Genomic DNA, 27,437 nt, shown 5'->3' with positions numbered 1-27,437 from the left:
CAAATCCCTCCAAAGCTCCAAACCTGTCCAAAGATATTAAAACCTTATTCGTGTAAATTCAGGGTGACATAATCTCTTTAGGAAGATGAAGCAGCACTTCATCTTGCAAATGTCATATTAGGTTTTATATTAATTTAGAATGACTCATGTTAAAAATGTGAAGAAGGGCGCCAGGAACAAGTTAGTGGAAAGGAGCAGATGAATGAGAAGGAGGTTCTCTGCCGTTATAATTGCCTTTAAGGTGGTACCTTAAGGCTTAAGAAAAATTAAAATGCCTTGGACAGTTAACCTATATCCTTTGCCAGATTTATCATCAGGCAAAATTAGTAAAAATGCATTGCTCGTCTTACATATGACTTTTGCCGATTTAAAAACCTAATCTAGTCTGCTCTTGTAATCTGTCACACTGTGAGGACAGCAACACGACCACCTTTCAGCTTGACCTCAGTGAGGCTGGGCTTGGTCGGTACTGGAGTAAGAGACCTCCATGGAAAAGTCGGTTGGTTGAACAGTAGGTGGCTCTCGATACACCAACAGCCAACAGCCATCTGTGGAGTTTGATCAGGAAACCAGAAAGAATAGAGCTGTTTGTGTCAGTCTGATCTTTGCTGGATTCAGGAGCCTCAGTATGAAGTGAATCCTGCGGTGCAAGGACAATACCAATGAGTAGGACAAAGTACTATTCTGGGTACAGAACATGTCTAATGGATAACTTGAGGAAAAAGAATGAAAAAATAAAATACCTTGATTGCAAGGTAATAATTACTGTTTGCTAGAGCCTGAAATTGTGAAAATTGTCAGAAGCCACACCGGCATTTTTTAAAGAAAAAGATACATTGTTCAGGTCATTTAAAAAACATAACAATTGTAAAGCTGAGGGAACAGCCAAACTTATTTCCAAATGCCAGGAAGTGTTACAGTTGAAAACTAACAGATGATATAAATTCTGTGTGACTTTAAGACCTGAAGGTCTGTTTTGTGTTTCTGCTTGATACAAGGTTATTAATTATATAAAGTGTCCCCTGTTAAAATTGGATTGGAATGACAGAGCTGTCTTTCTTGAGCATTATATACAGTAGCAGAGTTCTAACCAGCCTGCAATTATGAAACATGATAAGAAACCATTGCTTGTTTGACAAATGATGGCTTCAGCAGTTGCTCCTCCAATTCAGCCATTTCCACAGAAGCTGTGACAGGGCTCACAGTCAAGCTGTTTCTTTGCAGTAGAAAGTAGTTTAGGATTTGTACAGTATGTTTAAATCTTCAATGGAAATCCTACTTTCATATAAGAAAATTATGGGCAGTATACAGTATATACACTAGCACTGTTTCAAATATTTACCTTGAGCATTGCAAATATTTTATGTTTGGAATGATTATTTCCTGATTAAATTGTGACATGCTAAGATCAATTTTTGTTTCCAGTGAAAAATAAGACCCATTATCTCATAACTGTGATTTTTTGGGTGCAGATAGTTCATGAAAAGGCTTGGGAGAAATGAACCTACAATCTATAAAAATGTGCGTCATTGCTGCATCTTAAATCTATTACCCATATGCAGATTGATCTCAGGTTTCTCTCTTTTTTAAAGTATCCGCTCTGCACAAACAGAAAAATGCATTTAAGCAAAAGGCTGTTTTCATCCAGTGCAGTTATTGGATGTTTCTCTGTCTCTGAAATGATGATCAGGTGGCTTTAAACTTCTGTTCCTGCTCCTAAAAGAACACTCCTTCACATCACCGAAAGGTCATGTTTGAAGGTTAATTTGATCCCCTTAGAGCTCTGTTTTGAGAGAATAAATAGAGTGCACACACAATAATGATTTTAGCTAAGTTTAACTCATGGAATTTACATAGTAACAAAAAACTGTACAGTAAATATAATGTGCAAAGTCACACCAGCTAAACTTTCATGGTTTTTTTCTTTTGAGATTATCAGAGATTTTTTTTTGTTTTACAGGGCTATGAGAAAGTATGAATAAAATATTCAGTTTATATACAGTATTTTACTATATAGTATTGGAAATAATTATATAAATAGAGGATGTAGTTGGTATGTCTTACAAACTAAACATTATCTAATGCCTAATGTAAACTTGTATTGAATATCAGGTGGGTAGATGCGTCAGCATGCGTAGGCTGCAAAGGAACAAGTAATAGGTTTATTCCATGCTGAAAAAAAGAAGAAAGAGAACACAACGTTTCGGCCGTGGAGCCTTCTTCAGGTGTGATTCAGGTGACACCTGAAGAAGGCTCCACGGCCGAAACGTTGTGTTCTTTCTTCTTTTTTTCAGCATGGAATAAACCTATTACTTGTTCCTTTGTATTGAATATGTATATGTGAGTGGTTACCTGTTAGCTCATCTAATAATTCAAAGGCAGCACGAGGTACTGTATAAGTACGTATAAGAAGTGATACAATTCTACAGTTCAAACTTGTGATGAACATGATGTCCTCTGGGAAGGAAATCACATACAGTACATCAAGCCTAAAGTTTCTCAGAGCAAATTCCTCATATAATAGATGATGATCTAGTGCAGATCTTGCAAATGGCATCACCGAAAGTACAGGTTTCTTCAAGAACTTCAAGACACAAGCACCAAATGGTCTCAACAGGCAGGTACTGTACTGTAGCAGCTTGAAAACGTCTGTTGCGAAGAAGCAAGAAAAGTGAAATTGTGTAATAATCACATCCTTTACAGACATGTCAAAGGCTGAGCTGTTTAGCAATAATGAATAGTTGAAAGGCAGACTGGAATGCACAATGACAGCCAGATGAAACAGCTAGTGTAAAACAGATGGAGGTTACAGACATTGTCCTGTTAGCTGTTACTTGTGGTGTAAAGGAAGACACCCTATGTAAAGGAGAATGTACAGTCTACTGTACATAGATTTAGTGTCCGTTTTATGTTCCTAAACTTGTCTGAATGTCACTAATGCAGTAGCGTCGGTCCTCGTCTTCCCTCTCCTGTGTGTGTTGCTGAAGCATTGCCCCTCCCTGACCCTGGCTCTTCTGTCTGAAGTCTTTGTCTGACCTGTGGCACTGTGCAGAACTTTCACTAACAGTAAAGCATTCTCACAAAAAAGGGAAACTTTTCATATAATGATAAACTATTATTAAGCACAATATAACAATATACCTGTAATTCCTCTGCCCATAAAATATTTGTGACAGATCTAACATGAAAAACACATCCTACTGCATATATCATGGATATATTCCATCCATATCATGGAAGATTATGCCTTTTAGTATGTCTACATGTCATCCACTAAAAACTGCTTTTCTTAGATTTAAAAAAGAATTGCTTTTTACACATATTCCTTCTAATGCAAGTGTAATAATGTCATTATAAACCCGAAGTAAATACTGTTTCACGTTCTCTGGTTGTAGGTTTTAAAATAGCTTTTCTCATGTGTTTTTTATTTTAATTTCTGTTCCTGCAGTAAAACAAAAGGTGGTTTTGATTGTAAGAAAGAAGTGATCTTACAGTCTATGCTTTAGTTACCCAACAAACATCTTAATAAATTCTACATTTTTTCCAAACATGTGCTCCATCATTATAAAATACACCACGGAAAGCACCAATACATTTTAAGCTAAAAAATCGACTTAATCATGTCAAGTTTGAGGTTCATTTACAAACATTTTGATAGCCATTTTTTAAGGACTGTAAAATCTCCATCTGAGCATTCCTTGATGTTGACATTGAACATTGACACCAACAGGGGAATATCCTGTCATTAGAAAAGTTTTAATGAACTGCTGGCTTCCTTTTCTCTTCAGCATTCATAGTGTTTTATTATCACCAGGTCCTAAAAGGGTGAACAGTTGTAATTTACTAATGTAATTTTATCAACTGAAAGGGTCCCATTGTTTTAAAAACTGCACTGAAGAAATGTCACTGTAGATATAGTGTTGCGTGGTCTGTCCATCCAAAGACTTTTTCTAGAGGTCTTGATGGCAGCAGGCAACCTCTAACACACAGAAGGTGCCTCAAGTGCACATTCTGTTATTGAGTTGTCATCCATTTTGATTTGAGTTCACTTTACCAAATTGGCCTGTCTACAGTATGTTCTAGTACAAAGTAGTTTTACCCAGTGATCCCCTATAAGGATAAACCACACTAACTAATAGGAAGTATTCAGTTCAAGGAGTTATTTGAAAAATCTTTGTAACAGTAATGACTGACTGTGGTCTTACCTTGTGGAGGCACACAGTCAACACTTCTGAAAGTGATTGGACCTTCAGATGCTGAAAGATTATCAGCTCCAATCAATCAATAGGCAGAAAGAGAAGTCAGTGTTATACAACATGGATTCTGATTTAGTTCAAATAATTACCCTACTGCTTAACAGTACTTGTTCTTAGAAGCAAAGTGTTTTAAAATTTCATCATTAACTATAATGTAACAGCATTTGTTAATTAAAATAAGACTTTCAGCTCACTAATGTACATGGTACAAAATGTCTCTAAACTTTTGGAATTTTAGCAAACCACAGTGGCATTTTTTAATGTTTTTCAAAAAGACTAATATGTTTCATTTACTTTCAGGTGGTTATAGCACAATTGAACAGGATCTAAAGTTAATTAATTTTTCCTCTGCATTTTTAGAAATCTGTAGTGCTTGAGAACACAGATAAATATGAATATATCCGCTATAACAGCCACAGTGTCTTGTTCCAGAAATAGACAAGACTGTCCCATTGGTTTACTCCTTTTAAAATGTTTTATTTTCTTTTATTTATTTATTTTTAATTCCAAGAACCAAATGATGCCTCGTTGTAGGTCTGAATCAAATACTTTTACTACTCTGCTTCTCCTATGTTTCATTGAGGCAAAGGTTAAGTTTTTAATAATGTAGGTAATGTTATCAATATTTTTATACTGTGCTTATCCATTTTAAAACCTCTCTGATTTAAGAATCAGAATTGCTTTTTAGAAGTGCTACTGAATTAGTTTCTTGACATGACTCAATGTAGAGGTGACACCAGTAAGATAAGTCAAGTCCATTTCTCATTATGAGCTGCAGGTTTTTGTGGTAATGTAGTCCAAGAATAAGAAATTAAGGAACACCATATGTAATATCACTGTAATATCATATGCCTTGCTGTGCTATTTTTATTAAAATAAGAGAATGATTCTAAAATACTGAGAACATGTTTGCTGTTTAATAAAGCCTGTCAGCAGTTAAAACCTCACATTACTCCAATTTGCCTTTTCCATCCGTGCTTGAAGTATTATTTCACTAAAAATGTCAGGAAAAATGTTCTACTGCTCTAGAAATAGTCTGCTTACTTAACTGTCTTTGGCACCATTCTATGTGCTAGGTTATTTCAATCCCTTTTTTTAATGATCTATTTGACTACCCTTTAAATTGCCACTTACACATATATATCATTCTAGACATGTTGTTATTTTAATTTTCTTTGTACTTTGACTGTATTTCATGAAAATGTGGAACAAGTATTATGATCGAGTAAAAGAATTGCGAGCAAGGCTCAAGCAGTTGAATTAAGAAGTCCAGAATGACTTGCATTTTAAATGGTTTCTATGTCAATGGGTAGCTGAATAAGCACTACGAGTTAGATTTGCTTTGCTCACCTATTCTTTAAAACTTTACCCTCAAAAATAACCAAAACCACTTATACTAAAAATATAACTAATGTCAAATTCAGTAGTTAAAATAACTTTGATCTCACTGCTTACACCGAGACACTTGGAAATATTAGACTTGGCTCACCTGCTGTTTAGCAACTGCTTACTTTTTACATCTCAGCTGCCAACTTCTTTGAGTTGTTGAACTTGTCCCTTTTGCAATGCATGCTTGTTTTGGGGAGAGTAGGTTACGCTTCCAGACGGGCAATGCTTCAGCAATTGCACGGAGTGAGTATTTACTCGCATGACGAACACCACGCTGCAAGTTACTCATGGAGTGAGAGAGGTAAGGGCTTCACTGTATATTCACCATGCTTCTTTATTTGTGTTTCTGTGGTGTCCAGAAATCACAGATTCCATACCACTGTGTTTGTCTTTAGTAACACAATTGGGGAGCATGGGTTTCTGGAGTGAGCAGGCCTTCTGTCTGCAAGAATGAAATACACAACCTTTCTTATGTAATCTCTGGGAATCGAATTAATAGACTGTGTTTTTTGTGCTGAATGGTGTACTGAATCCTAGAACGGAGTAATAACTGGAGTGAATGAGAGGAATTGGTGTCACCCAAGACCAGTCTCATACCTAAAGAGTCAGTATTGCAGAGTTGGAAGAGGACACAAATGCAATGACAGGTTTTGTCATTCTAATTCATGACATGTTCAAATGATTTCTCAGAGGCCGAATATCACCCAGTTCAGAATCGCAAATAGAGGCAATATGCCACTCAGTATGCTCAGAGATATTCAAAAGAAGTGACTGAAATATTTCACAAGGGTAATGCCCATTTTCACACCTTCCATTTTAATCTACGGTACAGTACAATATGTGCCCAGAACATTATTTAGGAGGAGTGATTTGGTATCATGCATTTCTAATGTCAGGCTGTAGTTTGCATCCAACTGTTAAATGCCTGCTTGTCCTTTGTTTGTAAAACAGCACATTGAGTCCTGCTTATAAGTGTTTCTTTTTAATTAAAAATTTAAGAAGTATTCTTAATTCACTTTGGTTGTGGTGATTGACTCTGAATCTTATGTTGCTGCTTGAAAGTATCTTTTTCTTTATTTGCATTAATAGAAATGTTAAAATTTACATTTTTAAGTCATTAACTTTCTTTTCTATTTTTTAAGTACTTATATTTGAACTTTCTTTAACTATTTTGAAAATGTGTTTTTATTCACCTACTGTTGTTTTTGTATTGCTTGTTCTAGTCGATTTGACTGTGGTACTGAGGTGTGGAAAACTTCAGAGAGATTCATCTTCAGTTTTTTTCTAAAAAAAAGTCTGTTGTTTTGCTGTAGAAAGCCGGGAAAATTCTTTCAGCCGGTCCCGCAGTTCCAGTGTGTCCAGCATCGACAGAGAGACGAAGGAGGCTATCACCGCCCTGTACTTCAGCGAGTCATACAGTAGGAAGAATGATGGCACCCTCTCGCCCTGCCTTTGGGTCGGCACGAGCTTAGGAGTGGTGCTGGTCATCTCTTTGAGCTTGCCTGCCGGCGAAGACCAGCGGCAGACAGAGCCTATCATGGTGTCACCAAGTGGTAAGTGTTCCTTATGCACTTTTCTCCTGATGTTGGTGAGCCGAAGGAAAATGTGCAACACTGTCAATGTCAATTGCGAATTATTATTATTATTATTAAGTATAAATTCTGAAAAAATGTTTTTTAGCCACCCAAAACAGCATTGACCTGCACAAATATTAGAATTTTAGATTAATATCAATTTGTCAGAAAAGACAAATTGAAAGGGAGCTACTGTGTCTAAATTAATATCCCTATTAAACATAAACTAAGGTTTGCTCTTAGTCCAGGCACACCTGTTTTTTTTTGCAAAGTATACCGTTTGGCAGGTCCCGACTCAGTTAATGTTCTTCCCAATACTTCTCATCGCTGCCCTGAACAGGCACAGTTCTGATGCTGAAAGGCTCCGTGCTGACCTTCTCTAGCCTGGACTGCTCTGGCAATCTGATCCATCCCCCGTACGAGGTGTGGAGGGACTCTCACAGTGCTGACGAGCACGACAAACCTCGCAAGCGGAAGCTCGTCAACTTCTCCCCCTCGTCTTCTCAGGACTCAGGAGATTACCAGTATGCAGTAATCTGTTCCGAAAAACAGGCCAAAGTCTTTTCACTGCCTTCCCAAACCTGCCTTTACGCGCACAGCATCACCGAGGCTTCGTTCGTGCTCAGGGCTGACGTCGTTACGCTCTGTAATAGCGTCTGCCTGGCTTGCTTCTGTGCAAATGGACATATCATGACTCTCAGGTACGTGTCTTGTTTCCCCTTTCCAGCTGTGTCCCTTTTAAAATAGGGGCAGGGTTGCCAAGTTTGCAAAATGTTTTTCATACTGACTTCCATGCCTCAGAACGATGACTTTCATGGAAACTACTGTATGTGGTTGGAGTGTTGATAGGAGCAGCATTATAAATAAAACTGAGTGGAGTAATGAGGCTCAAGCTCGATTGAAAACTGTTAGAACAGAACACTTTCAGATGGTGCTAAACAAACATTGTAACTGTAAATGTTTACAGTAGATCAACCAATGATTATAAATGGGATTGTAGGACCATTTATGAATAAGGACATAAGGACAAGAAGTATTTTGTGTACATTTTTGTAGACATACAGTAGAACTAATTCCACTGTCTTGCAATGCCACAGGTTCTTACAGACAGGTGTCAGGTTCAGAGCTCTGCTAATTAAAGGCACCCCAGTTCACACAATTTCAGATCCAAACTGTTCCACAAAGTGTTTGTTATACACACAACAAGTGTTACAGTACAAGAAATATTTCTTCCTTACCTCCGTCAAAGTTAACATTTTTTTAATTCGTGGATTTAAGGACGGTGATTAAAATTGAACTTTTTTCTGACTGTCCATAGATTTATAGATTGTTGGCAATCCTGACCAAGGGAAAGTCAGCTGCAGCAAATTCATTCCTAAAAGGCTGCAGTGACTTTTTAATTTGGCCAAATAAAACACGCTTCACTGCAGTCTTTGAAAGGTTTCAGAGTTACTTTACCTAGAAGCAAGTACTGTACATTTTTCAAATCAACAGCAATAGTTAATATAATTAGGTCAAACCAAAAAGCAGAAGACCTTGTGTCCCCAGGATAATTATCTGATGCTCCCTTTTTAGGTCTTAAAATCTTCATTTTGGTACATTTTTAAAGAGTAACTTTAGTGCTACAAAGTCCAGTTAGCTGCAGAAACATCATGGGTGTCACCTGCTGCTTATACTGCACTGTGCTGACTCCTACTTTGTTGGCCATAACTTAATCCTCTGGTCAAGACTGAATAAATTAGTCCATACCTACAGTATCATAACATAACAGGGCACAATTCTGTTGAAGACAATATAATATCGAATTATTTTTATTTCAGACACTAAATCCTTGTTTACTTTTGTGACAATAATATTTGCTAAACTACTCCAAGAAAGCTCTTACAGATAACTATTACCATAACTCAGTTTTAAGTCACATATTTGTGCTCCGGAGTTTAAATTTTAAATGTTTATATTAATTTCCAACTTTAAAATAAGTTGGAAAATTATGAGGTCCTGCCTTTCTGGTCTGTATCCATGTTGAAAATCATCAGCTTTCAGGTTTTTCTTCTACAGGAGGCATCTGTGTTCTCCAGGCTTACACCTTAGGGTTTCTTTACCATTGAATAGGTGTTCCACCCTAATCAAACTCCCCACCTGATAATTTATTGCTCCAACACTGCACAGAAAAACCTAGATTGTAAATAAGCCTGTACTGAGCGCACATGGGCTGCTGGGGTGTCTGCTCACACACTTGTGGGATTGCACATTGCAGCTTGCCAAGCCTCAGGCCTATGCTGGATGTCAACTACCTGCCTCTGACAGATATGAGGATTGCACGAACTTTCTGCTTCACCAACGGTGGGCAGGCTCTATACCTGAGCTCCGCTACAGAGATCCAGCGCATCACCTACAGCCAGGAGATGTGTGACAACCTACAGGTCAGTGCACGCTTCCAGCACCACGACTTCCAGCACCATGCTACTGTTCCAAATGTCCGACACCACACTGCAACACCAAAGTCGGCAACAGCATCTATGAACTTTGTAAGACTGAATGAATGGAAAAGATCAAACACATTCCTTCAGTTTTTATCGGATAGGTTAATTAAGAGCAATTTCACATTTACATTGATGACCTGGAGAATGCTTTACACAGCTGGAAATTTTCTATAACAACGTTGAGTTCCATGATTAAGAGTACAACCAGCAGGCTTCTAGTTAGTATCAGAGGCCATACCTCTCTAGTCCTAATATATCAGATGTTTCATTTAAGAATGGATGCTCTTCTGTATTTTTAATCTCATGAAATTTGGTTTGGGATTATTTATAAACATGAATTGTCACATTAGCTCTGATATAAATATATAATATATTGTTGTTGTAACTGTCCTTCAGTTTGTTCTATCAAGAAGGTCATCCTGGAACAAATGGTACCATACTGACACCTGCTGGTAAAATAATTTCAGTTTCGCATATAGCACTGAGCTGAAGTAGGATTTGGTACGGTTTGCTTTGATTGAAAGTTTAGTATACCTTTTGCAGAGGATGGATAACCCTGGCCAGACAAAATCAGTATACATTTGCCACAAATCAACCAAACATACAGTACCAGACCAAAAATACATTATCTCACATCTCAGCTTATCATTTTTAATATTTATATTAATTATTATTGATTATATGAATGTTTACAATAAACCTTAAGCATATACCCCAATTGTAATTTGAACACAATTTTGTCAAGCTGAATTATTCCATATTTAATTTTTTAGAAAAATCAGAAGGCAATTCAAATAGCATCAAATAACTTGTAAAGTTAATGTACTGTATACAAATACAGTACAGCTTACTCGTTTTTATTGTTAGTTGTGCAATGGCTTTGCTATTACAGGTGCATTTCCACAAAAAGAAAACAGATATACTGAGAACATTGAAATTAAATGGAGATTGTCAGTCTTTTATGCCTGGAGGCCACCTCTTATAGAAAGTCCTCTCAATAAGAACCTGCCAGTGTTGACACTTAAGTTTTCTTAATGTGTATAGTTCTGGGTTTCAGATAGGCTGTCAGCAGTTGAATTGGCAAAACAGTGCACCACATTGTTCATTTGTGAAGTGAAGGGTTACTCCTCCCCAAGATGGACAGCTGTGTGTTTCTTCTCCACATTCACTGACTGTGTAAAGATTCCAGCTCCACATGCTGGACTTAACACATCCAATGCCAGAGTGGGTTTGAGGTCTGAGGACTTCCAAATTCAGCATCTGACAGCTTAAATTAAATTTACACCTTCACAAGAAGAAAGGCATTATTTAAATAGCTGTACGGCAGTGTTTAGATTTTGGTTTATACTCTGTCTTAATGATACCATAAGCAGCAAAGCCCACGGGTCAGTAGGTTCTAGGAAAATAAGACACCTTCTTAATTTTCTCACTGCCTGTGCTAATTAGCAGCCTCCAATACTAAGATGTCATCTTTTGCAGGTAAATGACTCCTGTATGCTGGCTGTTTACACTCTGTGATCTATAAAGGTTAAAAACTGATGAAGACTCATCCTCAAACTCCATCTAAAACAAAGACACTATCCTCTTCGCATAAACTCTCACATCCAGCAAATCAGGGATTATTTCAGCATCTCCAGACTCAATCCAATATTTAGCTTATGTTTCTAACTCCTACTGTAGGAATCTTAAATGTAAAACACACCACATATTACAGAAAAATAACAAAACAAAGATAGCATTCCATACTGTCCATCACACCATCTGGCATGTGTGGGGCAAGAGTATACAATACAGGTACGTATACAATAAAGGTGTATACACAGTCGAGCAATGCTCTTCACAAGTTAAGGGGGTACCTACTGTACAGTACATCCAGCACCAACTCACAACCTGCCTGTTCTATCTGACATCCCACCCCACCATGCTGCATGGCCAGCTGCAACCAAGAAGGCAGCAAACCAAGCTACTGACAACCCAGTTCTTGTCCATGACATTTTTTTTTATCATTGATGCTTATAAATTGTTTAAAAGTGTAGAGGTGTTAACCCCAGTGCTCTGGCCACATTACACCCTGAGCTTTTGTAACCCACCTAAAAGTCTACCTTAACAACAGGTGAGTTCTGACTTTTCCAGCTGATTCACTATGTAGTGAGGCAGCTGATTCTGTGCAAGCTGTGCCTCACTCAGGTAGGAGTTGCCTTCTGGAATGAATACCCTCCTATATGCAAGGCGCTTTAGGATTGAGAGTGCATTACGAATGCAATAATTAGTAACAGAAAAAAAAGAGGACTGATCAATTGTGTGAAATTGCTGATTTTACAGATGACCTAACTAAACAGTGTGAAAAGATTGATTTTGTTATTGGGGCTTTCTGGACAATAAAACTATGTAATGATCTGTTTTCTTAAATCTTGATGTTGTGAGGTGTTCTGGCAAAAAGGGTGACAAACAGTAAATGTTAAGGAGGCCAGAGGAAAGAGATTGTGATTCTGCATCTTTTCACTGCTACAGGAGATGTTGGGGGAGCTATTCACTCCAGTGGAAACTCCAGAAGCCCAGAACAGGGGATTCCTGAAAGGTTTCTTTGGAGGAAGTGGACAGACATTCGACAGGGAAGAGCTGTGTAAGCTGAGCTGCTCATGCTTTTTTTTCTTTTGCTCATGTTAGGTTTGTGTAAATAATTGCTTCCTGGTTCCCCTCATGGTCTCTTTTCAAGACCACAAAGTCTCTGTTCTTCTAGCCTGTCAATGTGTGACAGATTGTCCAGAAGTTTCGGTAAAAATATTTGATTTCACAAATCAGAATAACAGAAGCATTGGTGAATGCTAAAACCTGCACATAATCAGCATGTTTCCTTGTGCCCGGGCAGTCGGAGAGGCAGCTGCAGGAAAGGCCTCCCGCAGCCTGGCCCAGCACATCCCGGGCCTGGGTGGCATGGAAGGAATGAAGGCAGCGGCCGGGGGCGTGGTGGGAGACCTGGCCAGGGCCCGGATCGCGCTGGACGAGAGAGGACAGCGCCTGGGAGAGCTGGAGGACCGCACGGCAGGCATGATGGCCAGCGCTGAATCATTCTCCAAGCACGCACACGAGGTACTGCCGCGGGCATACTGGTTCTGGTCATTTAACCCACTGCTTCTCTGCATGCCAACAGGAAGCAGCTACGCAGTAACATACGACCACAAAAACGTATCAGTGTATCGTTGAAAAAGCAATCAATATAAGGTAGGCTGGCAGTCTTATGCTCGCATGCATGCGTAGCACAGAATTCTTACTTGAAGTTATTTTATAGAAGATAGATTATACAGAATTATCTGATAAATCTGTAAAAATCTTGAGTCACATAGGCAATGCAACTGTCTACATTTAGACATATTAACCCAGAGCATGGCTATTTTCTTTGTTGTTTTTAATTTCTGATTTGTAAAAACCTACAGTATGTGCTTATCTCTACACAATTGTATTTCACAAGAAATAATGACTTCCAAGATTTAGTTGCATTCGAGGACGTTGAATGGGTGTTTGCATACAGAGAGTTTTGGCTTAACCAACTGGTCACAGGACAAGGAGACTGAGACCCCCAAGCAGAGTGAGGAGTGACCTAGGGGCAGCTGCACAGGTGGAGATGGGGTGGTTTAAGAATGCATGAGAACACTACACAAAGGAGAGGGGTTTTCTTACAATATAAACAACTCCATGACGTTGAAATGATGTTGAAAGGACATAACATCACCTTGGCAACAAAATTACTTTGGGAATGATTGTGATGAAGCACAGCAGGGGTGTAAGTGGCTTGACTGTCAGTTTAGAACTTCCACCCAGAAGCATCTTTGTTTTTTTTGTTAATTTTAAATATCATCTGAGTAGTAGTAGTAGTAGTAATAATACTTAACTTTATTTTATATAGCACCTTTAAAGGTGGCTTCTCAAAGCGCTTTACAGGATGACAACAATAATAAATAAGAAGAATACACAAGATAAAACACAATTACAATATATAGAGGAGACCTTGGATGGTGGTACTAAGAAAAGCAGAGGGGTGAAGAATGGAACCAGTTAAGTAAAGGCTTTTCTGAAGAAGAGGGTTTTGAGTCTGGATTTGAAGGAGTTTAGAGAAGGTGACTCTCTGATATCCTTGGGGAGAGAGTCCCAGAGCTTGGGGGCATAACAGGAGAAGGCCCTGTCACCCATACAATGTAGAGGGGCTTGGGGGACAGTAAGGAGAGCAGAATTAGAAGAGCGAAGGTTGCGAGTAACCTACTGCATATGCTGCCCAGTGGCTTTTGTCGCATTTGGAAAGGGTCTGAATTGCAAGCCGTGATTTTCAGGTAACTGTGCTGTTTTTGTCCACAGCTGATGCTGAAATGTAAGGACAAGAAGTGGTATCAGTTTTAATCTGACCAGGGAGCCTTTGCACCTTCACTGAAGCAGACCTGCTGGGGAAATGATCCTTTGCCCCATCCGAGAGAAGACTGGCTGTGTGTTTGTGCCTCCCCAGCAATCAATTCTTCAGGGTTACATTTGTAGGAAAATGCCAATGGTGGTCTAGCAGATAGATGACAGGTCTTTGATGTTTTGGGCATCATATAACCACACATGGGGCTGGTCCAAGACAGCTTCCCCTGTTTTATCTTTCCATCGATTTATTATCCATTAATGTTATAGAATACAGCTCTAATTTTTGCTCTACAGGACAGGGGATTCTGATTGGAATAGTATACTGTATAAATGTGTGTATGTATATACAGTACATGTACATATACGTACATACATGTGATGTATACACATTGCTACTGTATGTGGCTACTATAAGTTAAGAAATAAACTGGTTTGCATGAAAAATAAAATAATAAAAACCCATAAAACTGCCATAATAAAAACGCATGTTACTCAGTTTTACTTTATAGAGTAAGCCATTTAATTAAAAAGAACTTTCTATTTTTTGAAATGGTTAAAAAAAGATAAAACTTAAACCTGCATTTCTTGAAAAGTCAACTTTATGTGGGTTCTATTTGTTGATATCTTGGTCCTTTCTTTATTTGCATTTGCGATTTTGTCCAACATGCAGTGCAGCTGTAAAAACAAAGACTTTTTGCAAAATAAAACAGCAGTAATTATAGTGTTTTATTTTTACCATTTTTGTTATCTCTAGCCAGTTCAACAACACCCAATGTGCAGGAACAAACAGGAAATCCACAAGCCTAAGTATAATTAGAAAACTTACAGTTAATGTTTTATGTTTGTCATACATCTGTGGTTTCTGATCATCAACTTGCTTTAAAGCTTCACCATTTGATCATTTTAATTTTTATTTGGAAGGGGAGGGATATTTTCCATTAAAATGACTTTGGAAATTCTTTGAGACCCAGCTTCTCCAAACAATAATGAAAATAAAAAAAATAAACTTCGATCCTGCCATTATCTATCTGTCCACAAAACTGAGGTGGTGAGGGTCAGAGGGACAAAGTGTCAGTGGGTTCAGTGGTTCAATGGGTCAGTGTTCCTGTGGTTCAGTTAAATACTGTCAGATATTTATTTCTTCTTTCACCCTTCGCCATAACTGAGAAGGTGGAAACAATAAGGAAATACAGTAGGAACAGCACATTATTTATGTTGTCAAAACATACGTTTAGTACCTTTAGGAATCTATAAGTGGTAGCTTTAATTGCAGTGTCACCTTACAGTTGTCATTTTCTTCAGTTTTTAAATGCTTCTGCTGCCTTTTTCGAACACACTGAGCGAGTTGACATGGCCTGTGCCACTGCGCACAGCAAACCTTTCCTGCCAAAGCCTTGGACATGAAAGAACCTCTAAAGGCAAGCATTGTTAAATGTCTCTGCGAGTCGTGTGCTCACTCTTTAAGTCACAGAGGTGGTATCTTTCTTTCTTGAGATGTTTACTTTCGTAATTGATTCACTCCTTCCATTATAAACTTAGAAATGTATTAACTTGTTTTGCCAGATGTTTTGTGAATCGTTCATCATCATGTGAACCCCCGGTACCACTTCAAGACCATACATAAGCAATTTTAATGTGTGGTTCTCTTAATGATTTCTGATGTTATGAGTGGAGGTGATCAGTAGAAATCCACCATTTTAGCTGCATACGTGTAAATGGAAGATACAATGCTACTTGATTTTATAGTTCACATCATTGTACAAAACTGATGTTACTCCTCAGTCTTAGAATTTATTTTACATTATGTATAACATAAATTTGCTTTTGGGTTCTTCTGTGATGATGGCAGCCTTTTTTTCTGTAGTTTCTAGCGATAACCTTCAAGCTGTATATGGTTGTATATAGAATATTCTATAAATGTAATGTATATGTTGTATAAGTCTGTTAGTGCATAACGTCAGCGCTTTTTCTCCAGATGGGGTGTAATGTGGATAAAGATCACATTAGAACTATTTAATGTTTAAAAAAACATCAAAAGCCTTGATGGTTTAGAATATGTGGATGAACTAGAGAGCGTTTCTTTTTTCAAGGTCTACCTATTACTTTGGAGACTTTATTAAGAATAAGGCCAAGAACAGCTATCAAAAATCAAATCTCTTATCTAAGATGTAACATTTGCCAATGGTTCAATCAATGATTTTTGAGTTACAGGAAATACATTTATGGAATGAAATAGTCATACCTGTCTTGTTTGGCAGTATATCTGGCTGCTGTTAGATGCTATCCGTGTCTAAACAGTGTGAGTGATATACTGTACAGTATCTGCAAGAACAGTCATTTCTTTAATTTCATTCTCAAACCGAAATTCTGGGCCAGTGTTTACATTTTTGTAAGAATAAGTGACTATTTTCTAATGTGATATCACACAATATTTGTAAAATGTATAGATTTTATTTTTGATAGTTTGCAAGCCATGCCTTTGTAGTCCTTTAATAAAGAAAACGACTCTCTGCAGTGTTCTAAATGAGATTTGTGTCAAACATATCAGTGCAACTAGCTTTAATGACTGAAAAAGAAATAATGTTAACAGGGTGTTCTGTTGTTATGTCTTCAGTTTTTATAAAATATTTTACTGGAAAAAAAATCTAAGATATAACTGTTGTACCTGTTTCTTGATGGTACATGATATTCTGGATCTACGTCATTGAAACTGTGGATGACATTACTGTAGTTTTTCTGTTGTTTTACCATTACCTATACTTTCAAATGGCAGCAAGGTTTGTCTTGTTTAAATTGGATCCTACCACCTTCTGTTCTGATTGATATTCTAGTAGTGTATTAGAGGTTAAACCAAAACTATGTGCTAGAAACAAAGGCAATTCAAAATAAACATTGGAAATGATTGATGTACATACATGATTTGTCTTGGCAGTGCTTCCTTTATAACACCATCTTTCCCGCTACTTAAAACCACTGCACTCATTCCCACCCCTGACTGTAAAGAGCTACTGTACCATCCTTGAGTTGTCTCCAGTCAGTGGTCTAAGATCTGGTCATTAAAACTACCTTAATAATTGTCTAACTTACCAACTGCAAACCCTGTCCTTGCAGCCAAAGGAGCAACTTTAGCCAGTAGACGGTGATGCTGATTTTCCATTGTACGTTTGAAAAAGCTAATCAATCACAATGGATTGTGAATTAAAACTCCACAAAAGCCAGAGAAAAGCAGATCATTTTACTGCCCCATTAAAGGCTACTCCAGATAAATCAAGCTCATGCCCTGGAGGCCTCAATATTTCTCACAGGGCTTTTGGAACTTGGTGATTTCAAAAGATTTGATTGAAGCTACAGTAGATAGTTGTTCCGTCCTGGGTGAATGTGTTGAGTTTTTACACATAATCCAATAATTGGAACTATTGGACCAAGTTACAAGTGGAACAAAAGTTCAGGCCTTTGCAATCCTTCAGGAGTGTGACTGACATGTCTGCTGCCACCTTTCTTATAAAACTTGCATACTGTAACTCTAAATTCAGCAATAGTTCTATGAAGTCTTATGGTGAAGTGCCATCTCATGACCTGCACATACAGTATATTGTATCAGGGCTATGGCCAGTAGTTGCCAGTAGGCCAAATGGTTTGCCTTAAACTAAAATAAGCTGAATATTCACCTGTTTCAGAAGTTTTGTCCTGTTCATCACAGCAAAAGGTTGGAAAAAGAAAAGATTTATTTGTAAATGGGAGATTTTTTTTCTTTTGCATATTGAAGCTCCATCTCTGCTATGCACCTACAATATAGACCAAAACCACACTCAGAAGCAGAAATACACACCAGGATGCAATATTCTGATGGCTTCATGCCTGCTTTCGCAGCGCCCTCTTGTGGTCTGGAAACCACATGCACCAAACCCAAAGGAAACCTTAAATGTGCATGGAAGTACTAGCACTTATATTAATTACAATACAGCCAAATATAAGTACATTAAAAAAACAAAATGTTCTAAAGATTTGTCATTCTAAAATATACTAAGAGTAAATACAAACTCTACCACTATGATTTACCAGCCCAGCTGCAAACATAGTAGAGGCAAAGGTTGTTAACAAACAGAAAAAGCGGTTTACTCATGTTTTTGACATTCACGGCCATTTTTAAATACAGTATTAGAAATCTGGAAGTGCCTGAAAGATTTTTGAAGATGCGGTTTTATTTCCCCACCAGGAGGAAAGTTGTGCCATGGCAGCAAACAATCGATTAGAAAGCTGCCAAAATCTCCATCTTTTGTGTTTAGTGTTATACTATTAACAAGAATTGTGCTTTTTTTTTTGCCCAAAGGGTTGTGGGGGTCTGGAACATTCTATCATGCCAAGTTGTTGACATTAGTACCTTGGCTTCTTCTCAAGACACAGCTGGGAGAGATCCTTGAATTTAATATAGCAGATACTGACTTCAACAAGCTAAATTCACCAAATGCTTATATCCTCTCATTTGTAACCAATCTTATGTCCTTTATCTAATCCTACATTTTATAAACACAAAAGTGAGCCATTTAATACACAGCTTAAGGTTTCTGTGCTGAGCAACAGGTAATTTTCTAGTTTCTTTAAATTTTACATGTTCTATATGTGCCTCCCCCTTCTAACTACCTGAACTTCACATGTGAAAGATAAGAGTATTACTTTAGGGGACAAAAAGAACACTTTTTTAATGAGAAATGTTTTCACCTTGAAATTTCCTTTTTTTATTTGTGTAGTCATAAATACATACATATTTAATCCATACAAGTGAGCCAGTTCCAGATGGATGGATGGAATTACCCAAAAATAAAACGTATATTACATTAAATTTATCATTCATATCAATCTTGTGATCACAAATTCAAACAGTTCCGATTTGATCTTACTTTTGTTACAATTTTTTTTTACAATCCTGGACATGGCTTCGCAACTACCCTTTTGTAACCTAAGAAGTGTAAATCAGCCAGAAAGCAAATCAGAAGCTGAGAACCCTGAAAATACTGCTGATCATTATAAAGCTCTGACATTTCTCAAAGCCAGCTTTCTGTGCTTGTCTGCCAGCCCAGGCTGTAAATGAAGAGTGTCATTTCCCACTCAGCTTCAGCACGCTCTGCACCATGGCTCCAATGCCATCGAAGATGTGGTGCAACTGGGTTTCGCACATGAACGCTGGGGAGGTGACGATCTTGTTCTTCTTATCCACATGAGCTTCGTATTTAGGCTGTTAAGGTGAAAACCCTGATCCTTGCACTAACAGAGCAAAACTCTTTCTATGACCACTTAGCTTTAAAACTGGGGATACTATCTGGGATTTTTTGGGGTAATATAAAAAGCCCCCAATTAGGATAAGCAAATAATTTCAATATATTAAATACAAATAACTAAGAATGTTTTATGTTGAAAACAACAGCTTGCCAGCATTCAGTCTAAGACTAGTGAGAAATTTATTCTTAGATGTAAAGGTTCACTATAAACTGTTTTAGTTTTACAATGGTACTGTTAAGTCCTCTTTAGGCATTTCTGGGTACTACAGTGCATCTTTCATTTCTTGAGCACTATTTTGATACATAAAGATGCTACAAAGCTGAAACCACACATTTTTTTAAGTTGATATTTCTGTTAAAGACTATAATTTAAACTATAATTTCAAAACTTTGCAGTGAACCAGCTGATGCAGTTGATCTAGAGTTTTTCCTACCCTGGAAATAAGTTATTTGTGTAGATATTTATCCAATTGTTTTCACAAAAAGCATAAGGTGCAGAAGTCAAAGAAAAATGCACAACCCCTATCAGTAATGGCCACCTGTGTAGCTGTAAGAGACGGCTGCACACATGCTTCAGCTATGTCATCACCTTGAATATTTTAATCAAGAGGATCCAAAAAAGCTTTAGTTGTGACTCATACAACCCAAATAAATACTGTATAACCTGCAATTAGAAAAAAGAAAACAGAAGCAGTAATTACTAAACACCATACTTACCTTCTACAAACAAGTGGAACTTCAGGAACTTTAATCAACATGGAGTTATACCATAATTTGACTCAAATGAATTATGATGATTCTTGAATATGTGCTTCACAAGAGAAAATACACAGTATTACTACAGTTTCACACCAAAAATCAACAACAAGTGGATAGGAGGCCTTCTCAAAAAGCTTCTTCAGTTCTGAAAGAAAGATTAAAGGATATGTGTACTTCCTTCACACAGTGATTTCCTCCAAATGCCCTGATGGCCTGCACTGTGCCAGCGTACGGCCATTTCCCACCCTCCTCCTCTTCATGCCCCACAGTCACCTCCACCCCAGGAAGAACCTTGGCTGCCAAGACAGGGGAGATACAGCACAGTCTGGAGGGAGAGGGACACAACACAAAAAACTCACAATCCTCAGCCTGCGGCAACAGCAAAAAACCCCATGTCAAACTAACACTCCACAGCTTGGAGCAACAGGAACATGACATGTCAAACTCAAACCCCTCAGCCTCCTACTCTCACAGGTGCACAAGGTTATGTCTTCAAAACTGGGACAGTTGCTCTCGTTATATCTTCAACATATTATTTAACAATACGTTTCGGCTATGGAGCCTTCTTCGGGTGTAAGGAAGAAGGCTCAAAGAAGGCTCCACAGCCGAAACATTGTGTTTTCTTTAATCTCTTTTCAGAGTGGAATAAACCTATTACTTGTTCCTTTGCAGCCTTCACATGCTGATGCAGCTACCCATCTGAATGTATTCAACAATACTTTGGAAAATAAATCAGAAAAACCTTTCAACAATTTGGTGGTATACTTTATCCTGCTTCTGCCAGTGCAGAAATGGAATATCTTGCTCCTTTCCATTGACAACTCTGGGAAGAGCTGCTTGCAGAATTATCATCATATCTCTGGTTTTACTACCCAAATGAGATGGTTTATAGAATGAAAATATTGTCAAATACCAGCTGTGTCTAACTGCCAACCCTAGCCCCCCACAGTCTGCGAGTGCCTCACTCAACCCATATCAACTTCTGCTCTTGATCAACTTCCATCTGCTTCTTCCTTACTCTGTCAGCCTTGACACATACAGTATAGAAACTTGCTGCTCCCAGCTAACCCACATTCACACAGTGAGGCCAACCCATCTGACATGACTTCAATTCCTACTACTTACCCACAGTGACATATAAAGTAAATACTGTGTTAGAAAAGCAGCAGGGCAACTTGCCAACATATAGAGCATCATGCTGCAGGAATGATTCTTCCACTGTACATCCATGAAGCAGATGACAGAAACACTTACCAAACCTGCTGTCACCCATATTGGACCAACTTCATTGCAGAAAGCATATATCCCAATCCCTGCTGTGACATTGACTGTATAAAAGCTATAAGACAGCTATAAAACAATCAACCTACATTTCAGCTGGACTCTTGAAATTACAGGCTTAAAAGAAAAGACACTAACCCAATGGGCTTTCCAGCTCTGTGGAAGTCTTTCAGGACTCGCTCCACGTCTTTGTTGACTTTGCAGTCCTTCCCATCGACTGCAAAAGTTGACCTGCAATTCAAATGAGCAAAACAAGTGCTCTTACCAAGGACTGTGTATTTAAAACTCTCAAGAGTATCATACTTGATATATGTGTATCGCATATATACAGTACATATATAGGCAGGAGACAAAACAAATGAAGATTCCAAAACTTTAATATTTTCCACCCTAAAAGTAAAAACAGTCTCAATGAACCAACACTGGAACACCTGCTCAATGAGTCGAGGGTTTTTTAGAAATGTCATAGCTAATACCACGCAGACATGGAACATGAAACATGCCTTTCAAAGGTATGAACACTGGAAATCAAATGAAACACACAAATTCAGCTACAGGATTAATTCAAAAGATGCGTTTCAGATCTAAGGATTGGAGGCCTGCAACATTAAGACAATCCCCAAACGAATGTGTACCTACAGGTTTTTAGCGGCGCCAAAACCTCCTGGGAAGATGACCGCATCGTGATTTTGAGCAGACAGTTTAGCGAGGTCCACAACATTCCCTCGGGCAATACGAGCCGACTCGGAGAGCACGTGTCTGCCGTGAGAAAATACACAGGTGTAAACAGGAGAGCACAGAAGCCATAACATCATGAATTAGAGTGATTCTGTCTCCGACATGGTACAGTACATTACATACAGGTAAGTCACAACCTGACTTTGGTTTATAAGCTACTAACTTAAAGCAGCAGGTGCCCACAGCTCATTTATCTCTTATTCAACCTTCTGCTCTGATCTTAAGCAACAAACACAGCAGACATATCTGAAACAAAATGAGAAGATGGAAAACTACCGGCAACATTCTTAATAAAACGTCCGTTTGTCCCTACCTCTACCCCTCTCACTGCTCTGATGTGAACTCATTTTACCCCACTGCTTTCTCTTCCATTCTCACTTTATAATGTCATACTGTAAATCTAAAGTCAAGTTTTCTTGCTTTTCAAAATAAGGCCCATGTTGCAGTCTCAGCTAGAATAATGAAACATTAAAGATTATTTTCCATGACCCTTAAGATGGAGAAATCACTAGAGAATTTCAGAGTTCATAAAATCTACAATGGATCCCATCCACTCTTGAAATCAAAGCTGTGATTCTGAGTGTTCTGCTGGCAAAGAGGCACATGGCTTTGTGGCCAGAGCTTCATAAGAATATAAGAAAGGTTACAAATGAGAGAAAACCATTAAGTGCATCTGCCTGTATGTAGTTTGTACTGTATGTCATGCAGCCACTTCTTGGAGGGACCCAGCATGTCGGCTTCAACCACATGGCTGGATAGCCATTTCCAGACTTCCACATGCAAGTTGCTATCACACATACCTGTCACATGATCCCCCTCACCTGGTCTCTTTCTCTGCAGGCTGGCCCTTGATGTGGTCAATGACATGCATCTGCACCACGTCCGGTGCATACATCTGCACGTCTGCACCACTCCTACTCAGGTGAACCAGAATCCTGAAGAGAGAAGTTTGTGTCAAATGGAAAATGGACTATGTTCAGTCTAAAGAACCATTCTGTTACAAGACAGCAAAATCAAATCATACATAAAAATAAAATCTGTCTGCTTCCAATGTGTACTTTAATGGGGATTTCAATGAGCTATTATTCAAACATGCCTTTTAGTGTAACCAAGGAAACTGTGTGCATATAATCTTATCACTGTTGTTGGCATGACATTCTATATTGTCAATACCCTCAGAACTCGAGTCACTGCCATTTCCTCTGAAAGTAATAATAATCTCCCAATTTTCTGCTCTTCTATAGCATGAGGCATTTCCCAGGATTGCTCTCACATTCAATTACTTGTTGACAGCAACTTTCCCACATCTCAGCAGGAAGGTGTGGCAAATCACTAATCTAAAGAGGCTTCAGGACCTTCAAATTTAGATGTTAACTATATTTCTGAAATCAGCACGCAGACATTCAGTAAGGTTCAAACAGGCCTCACATATACAAGCATAAGAAAAACATCTTTCAGTTCTGGGCTTTTAGCTGTTTTTTTTTGTTTGTTTTTGACCTTACAACTGTTAATAAATATACACAGAAGCATTTTCTTCCATCCTCATCAAAAATATCATAACAATCCATTTTTTTCTCTGCTGTGCTTCAAAATGGGTCTTCCACCAGAAAAAGAAGCAGGTTTCTGATTTATTCTGCCAATAAGCTGTTACTGTGTTTTATACAGCAAATCCATATTATTTCTATCAGGCTCAATCTGATGCAGCAGTTTTGCACAGCTAAAAAATAGCAACAGAACGACACTTCCACAACATTTCTCTGAATTCTGTAGCCTATGAGCCGGTCACAGACCGGTTCTGTTTGGTTCATTCTCAACCTCGTATTTCTGCAGACATGTCCACTTTAAGAACTCTAATAAAATGTGCCCCAATAAAAAAACTACACTATAGTGGCTTTTTCCCTGCCAGAATACTCTAGCTTGAGTCCAATGCAAACATAGTGTACCATCAGGACTGGGTGAGTCATCTGTGACTGAAAAGGATCTAATTGAAAAAACTCACAGCTGTAAATGCAGTACTGACTCGGGTGTGCGAATGCTTACGCACTCAACAAATTTTAGTTGATTTTTATCTTTTGCAGTTTTTGTTGAAAGTTAACTTCTTTCATCCATCTTCTAACTGCTTCTCTCCATTCAGGCTTATGGGGGAGCCAGATCCTCTCACGACGAGAGAACAGGCGCAAGTCAGAATACACCCTAGATGGGACGCCAGTCCGTCACAGGGCAGAGACACTAGACACACACACTCACACCAGAGCCAATTATCCCAGAAGCCAATTAACCTACCAATATATCCTTGGACTGGGGAAGGAAACTGAAGCACACACAGGAAACCCACACAGACACAGGGAGAACAGACAAACTCCACACGGATAGCACCTCAGGTCCAGAACTGTACCCGGGGCCTTAGAGCTGTGAGACAGCAACACTAAATGTGCCAACCCTTAAACATTCATGTTGTGATTACAAAAAGATTGCTTTTAAAAATGTATATACATCCTTTGTAATTCAACGAAATGGGAAATCAGCTGGAAGGAGATGAAATGTTGTCGAGTGGCAAGGTATCTTTTTTTTAGAATAGAGCAATAATTTATATACAGTAGGTTTCTATTTCAGCGCCTAACAATGTCAAACCATTTTAAATAATGATAATCTTATACTGTATTTTTACTTTGTGCATATAACAAAACTTACGCAGAGGCTTCGTGTATTTCTGTCCCATCATACACCCCACACCCAGATAGGACCTGGAGGAAAGAGACATCTTTGTAGCACCTCCATATGGAAGAAGCACAGAATTGGCTTTTTTCTTGCTGGATTTATTCAATGACTGTATCTGTATCTCAGTAACTATGCCATCTCTGTTTATTCTCTACCATTTCAGACATTTAGACTCTTAAATTCTGACCATAATTTCTGGCACAAAGGAACGTTCAGTCAGTTCAGTGATCAACCGCAGTAAAGTTAGCTCCAAGTTCGATATGCATTTTGGAACGTCAATAGCATTTTCACAAAACCTCCTACAGTTCTGAAAACACCTGCATTGTGCATAAAGTGATCTGTGAATGTTTTCGCAGCCCTCACTTTTTCTTTTTAACGCTATTTTCCCCCCACACAGGAATATTCTGATGCCAATACCTTTGCAAAGGAAACACATAAAGCTTTCAAATCAAACACATTTTAAAAACTACAATTTGTGCAAACTTTTCACAACCTTTACTTAAACTTAGCAGTCAGCTAGTAGCCTTTTAATAAACCTTTGTATTCTGACTGATGCACAATTACGCACCAACCGGGACACTGCGGGACCACTGTGTATATAAATTGACAATGCGAGAAATACTGCTCAATAGGTGTCCATGCGAGCAACATGCATATAACCAAAGGAAGCAGAACAGCACAGAGACAAACTCAAAGTAGCCTCCAATTATCCAACCTGTAAGGTCTGGGATTAAAGTTTGTTTTTTATTTCTGAAACTTTTTCTTTATGTTCTGTTTTCTTTCAGGTAAGGGTCAACTGCATACGCAATACTACTTACAGCAGGAAACAGCCTCCATGATGTTCAAACCAAATGTTTTACACAGAAGACTGACCATTCATGGCCATGCTTTGATTTGTGAAGCTTTTGTTTCTCGTGATTTCTTTTTTAATTTAGCACCATTAAATATACTGGGATAGGGATCTCTATAGCTTCGGCAAAACCACACTAGGCAGGCCTTCTGACCTTTCATAGCCTTGCTTTGATTTGTGAAACTTTCTTTTTTGAGGATTTTTTAATAAAGCGAACTTAGACAGACAATGTACTTGGATAGGCGGGTGCTCTTGAGTCAATAGCTTTTTCACCACAATACTCACAATGTCGTAACCACGTGTTTTACACACTAGGCAGGCCTTCTGACCTTTCACAGCCTTGCTTGGATTTGTGAAACTTCTTTTTAGTATTTTTTTTAATATGGCACCATTTGTAATTACAAGATGATCATTTGATTGCATGAACAACGTATTACATGACAGCCCCTAGTAGCTATGGATAACTCAACTGGAAGTGCGTTTAGTGTCCTTGACAATATCCAATATTGCAGAATTTGAATTTGAATCTGAGGTGAACACAATTGTTACAACCATGAACACAGTCGCGCTTATCCTTAAAACAAGAGTGTACTGTGCCATCAATTCCACTGCTTAAAACTGAAAGTCAGCTCATAGTAATGAAGGTATTGTATGATAATTGCACTACCGCGTGATGATGACATAAGGTACTCGATAATGCAATATTTACTATCTCGTAATAACGAGGTCATGTACTATCTTGTAATAACTAGATAAATTCCGATTAGTCACGAGATTACTGTTACGTTACTGATGTATTTTTCCTAGATAGCAGCAATGCGCTTCCATAAACAATAACGTATAATTACAAACATCTAGATATTTAAATAATCCATAAAATATCTGAACAAATGGTCTTGATAGAAAAAATAATTCGTTGTGAAGTCCTGTTCTGAAAATCAAGATTCTCTAATCACCACCGCATTGCTTCTGCAGCTGCAGAAATCCCCTTATCTAAACTAAGTGTGAAACTCGCACTCAATTTTATTTTTCAATCAACGTCTGCAAATTGGCTCTGTTTTAAAAAGCTAAATTGTTATGGTACTCTCGTTAGGAAGAATGGGGGCTGTAGCTATAGTTTTATCAATTTAATCCCGGCGATTACTGGCCACCTGATGGTAACAATTTCAAAGGACTAATACTATTTTTATTTAACTGTTCAATGGAGCCATGCACGAACGTTTTCGAAAAGTTGAATCTTCTTTTTAAGGATGATTTTATTACAGTGATAAAACAGAAATGACTAGAAAACGTTTTTTTTTTTTGGGGGGGGGACTGAAAATAAAGTGAACAAACAGCACAAGACAATCTTGCCAACAACTGAAGTTCTATACTTACAACCGCTACTTTAGCGCTCCTATAATTGGTAGTGGAGTGAAATAGCCCCACGCATACTGATTGGGGTTTCAGATAGGAGAGGAAAGACTTGCAGACAGTGGACCTCGCAGCAAGCATTGTCCTTTTGTTTATAAATCATGTAATTTGTAATCTGCTAAATTCAACACGCAGCAGACTCCCAAGATCACAAGTGCGTCACTCCATACGCAAGCACACACACTACAACTCACACAGCCCATGCGACCGGGCATTATTTGATTTAAAAAACATTTTATATGATTATAGTGTGTTTTTTGCATATCTCTATTATCTCTGGAAAGATTTAAATACAAAAATTGAGA

At 38.2% G+C, this 27,437-nt stretch overlaps 2 protein-coding genes across 12 annotated transcripts in view; one reads left to right on the top strand and one right to left on the bottom strand.

Moving 5' to 3' along the window:
• The window catches only part of stxbp5l (syntaxin binding protein 5L), a 260,757-nt gene extending 243,746 nt beyond the window's left edge, over window positions 1–17,011 (top strand). For 8 of the 11 annotated variants that reach the window (XM_088601568.1, XM_088601586.1, XM_088601596.1 and 5 more), the window contains 7 exons: window positions 5,848–5,946; window positions 6,959–7,198; window positions 7,560–7,920; window positions 9,477–9,642; window positions 12,214–12,325; window positions 12,572–12,792; window positions 14,053–17,011. In XM_088601568.1, coding sequence (XP_088457694.1) covers window positions 5,848–5,946; window positions 6,959–7,198; window positions 7,560–7,920; window positions 9,477–9,642; window positions 12,214–12,325; window positions 12,572–12,792; window positions 14,053–14,094 — 1,241 coding nt within the window. In that variant the 3' untranslated portion in view covers window positions 14,095–17,011. The remainder of the gene's footprint in view (window positions 1–5,847; window positions 5,947–6,958; window positions 7,199–7,559; window positions 7,921–9,476; window positions 9,643–12,213; window positions 12,326–12,571; window positions 12,793–14,052) is intronic. The other 3 variants (XM_088601605.1, XM_088601652.1, XM_088601660.1) reach the window with 1 other exon arrangement.
• A 1,798-nt stretch (window positions 17,012–18,809) lies between these two features.
• Window positions 18,810–27,397, bottom strand: gatd3 (glutamine amidotransferase class 1 domain containing 3). Its single transcript, XM_088601696.1, has 7 exons — window positions 27,097–27,397; window positions 24,843–24,895; window positions 22,973–23,086; window positions 22,053–22,172; window positions 21,552–21,644; window positions 20,301–20,457; window positions 18,810–19,321 (listed from the first exon to the last, which is right to left on the bottom strand). The coding sequence occupies exons 1-7, from the start codon at window positions 27,211–27,213 to the stop codon at window positions 19,193–19,195; spliced, it is 783 nt and encodes a 260-aa protein (XP_088457822.1). The 5' UTR covers window positions 27,214–27,397; the 3' UTR covers window positions 18,810–19,192.
• Between the last annotated feature and the right edge of the window lie 40 nt (window positions 27,398–27,437).

This window comes from Lepisosteus platostomus, chromosome 2 (genome assembly GCF_059453375.1).
Source record: "Lepisosteus platostomus isolate fLepPlt1 chromosome 2, fLepPlt1.hap1, whole genome shotgun sequence".
NCBI classification, from domain to species: Eukaryota; Metazoa; Chordata; class Actinopteri; order Semionotiformes; family Lepisosteidae; genus Lepisosteus; species Lepisosteus platostomus.
The sequence above is the reverse complement of the archived record's forward strand: the minus strand, read 5'-3'. Positions and strand labels throughout refer to the sequence as shown.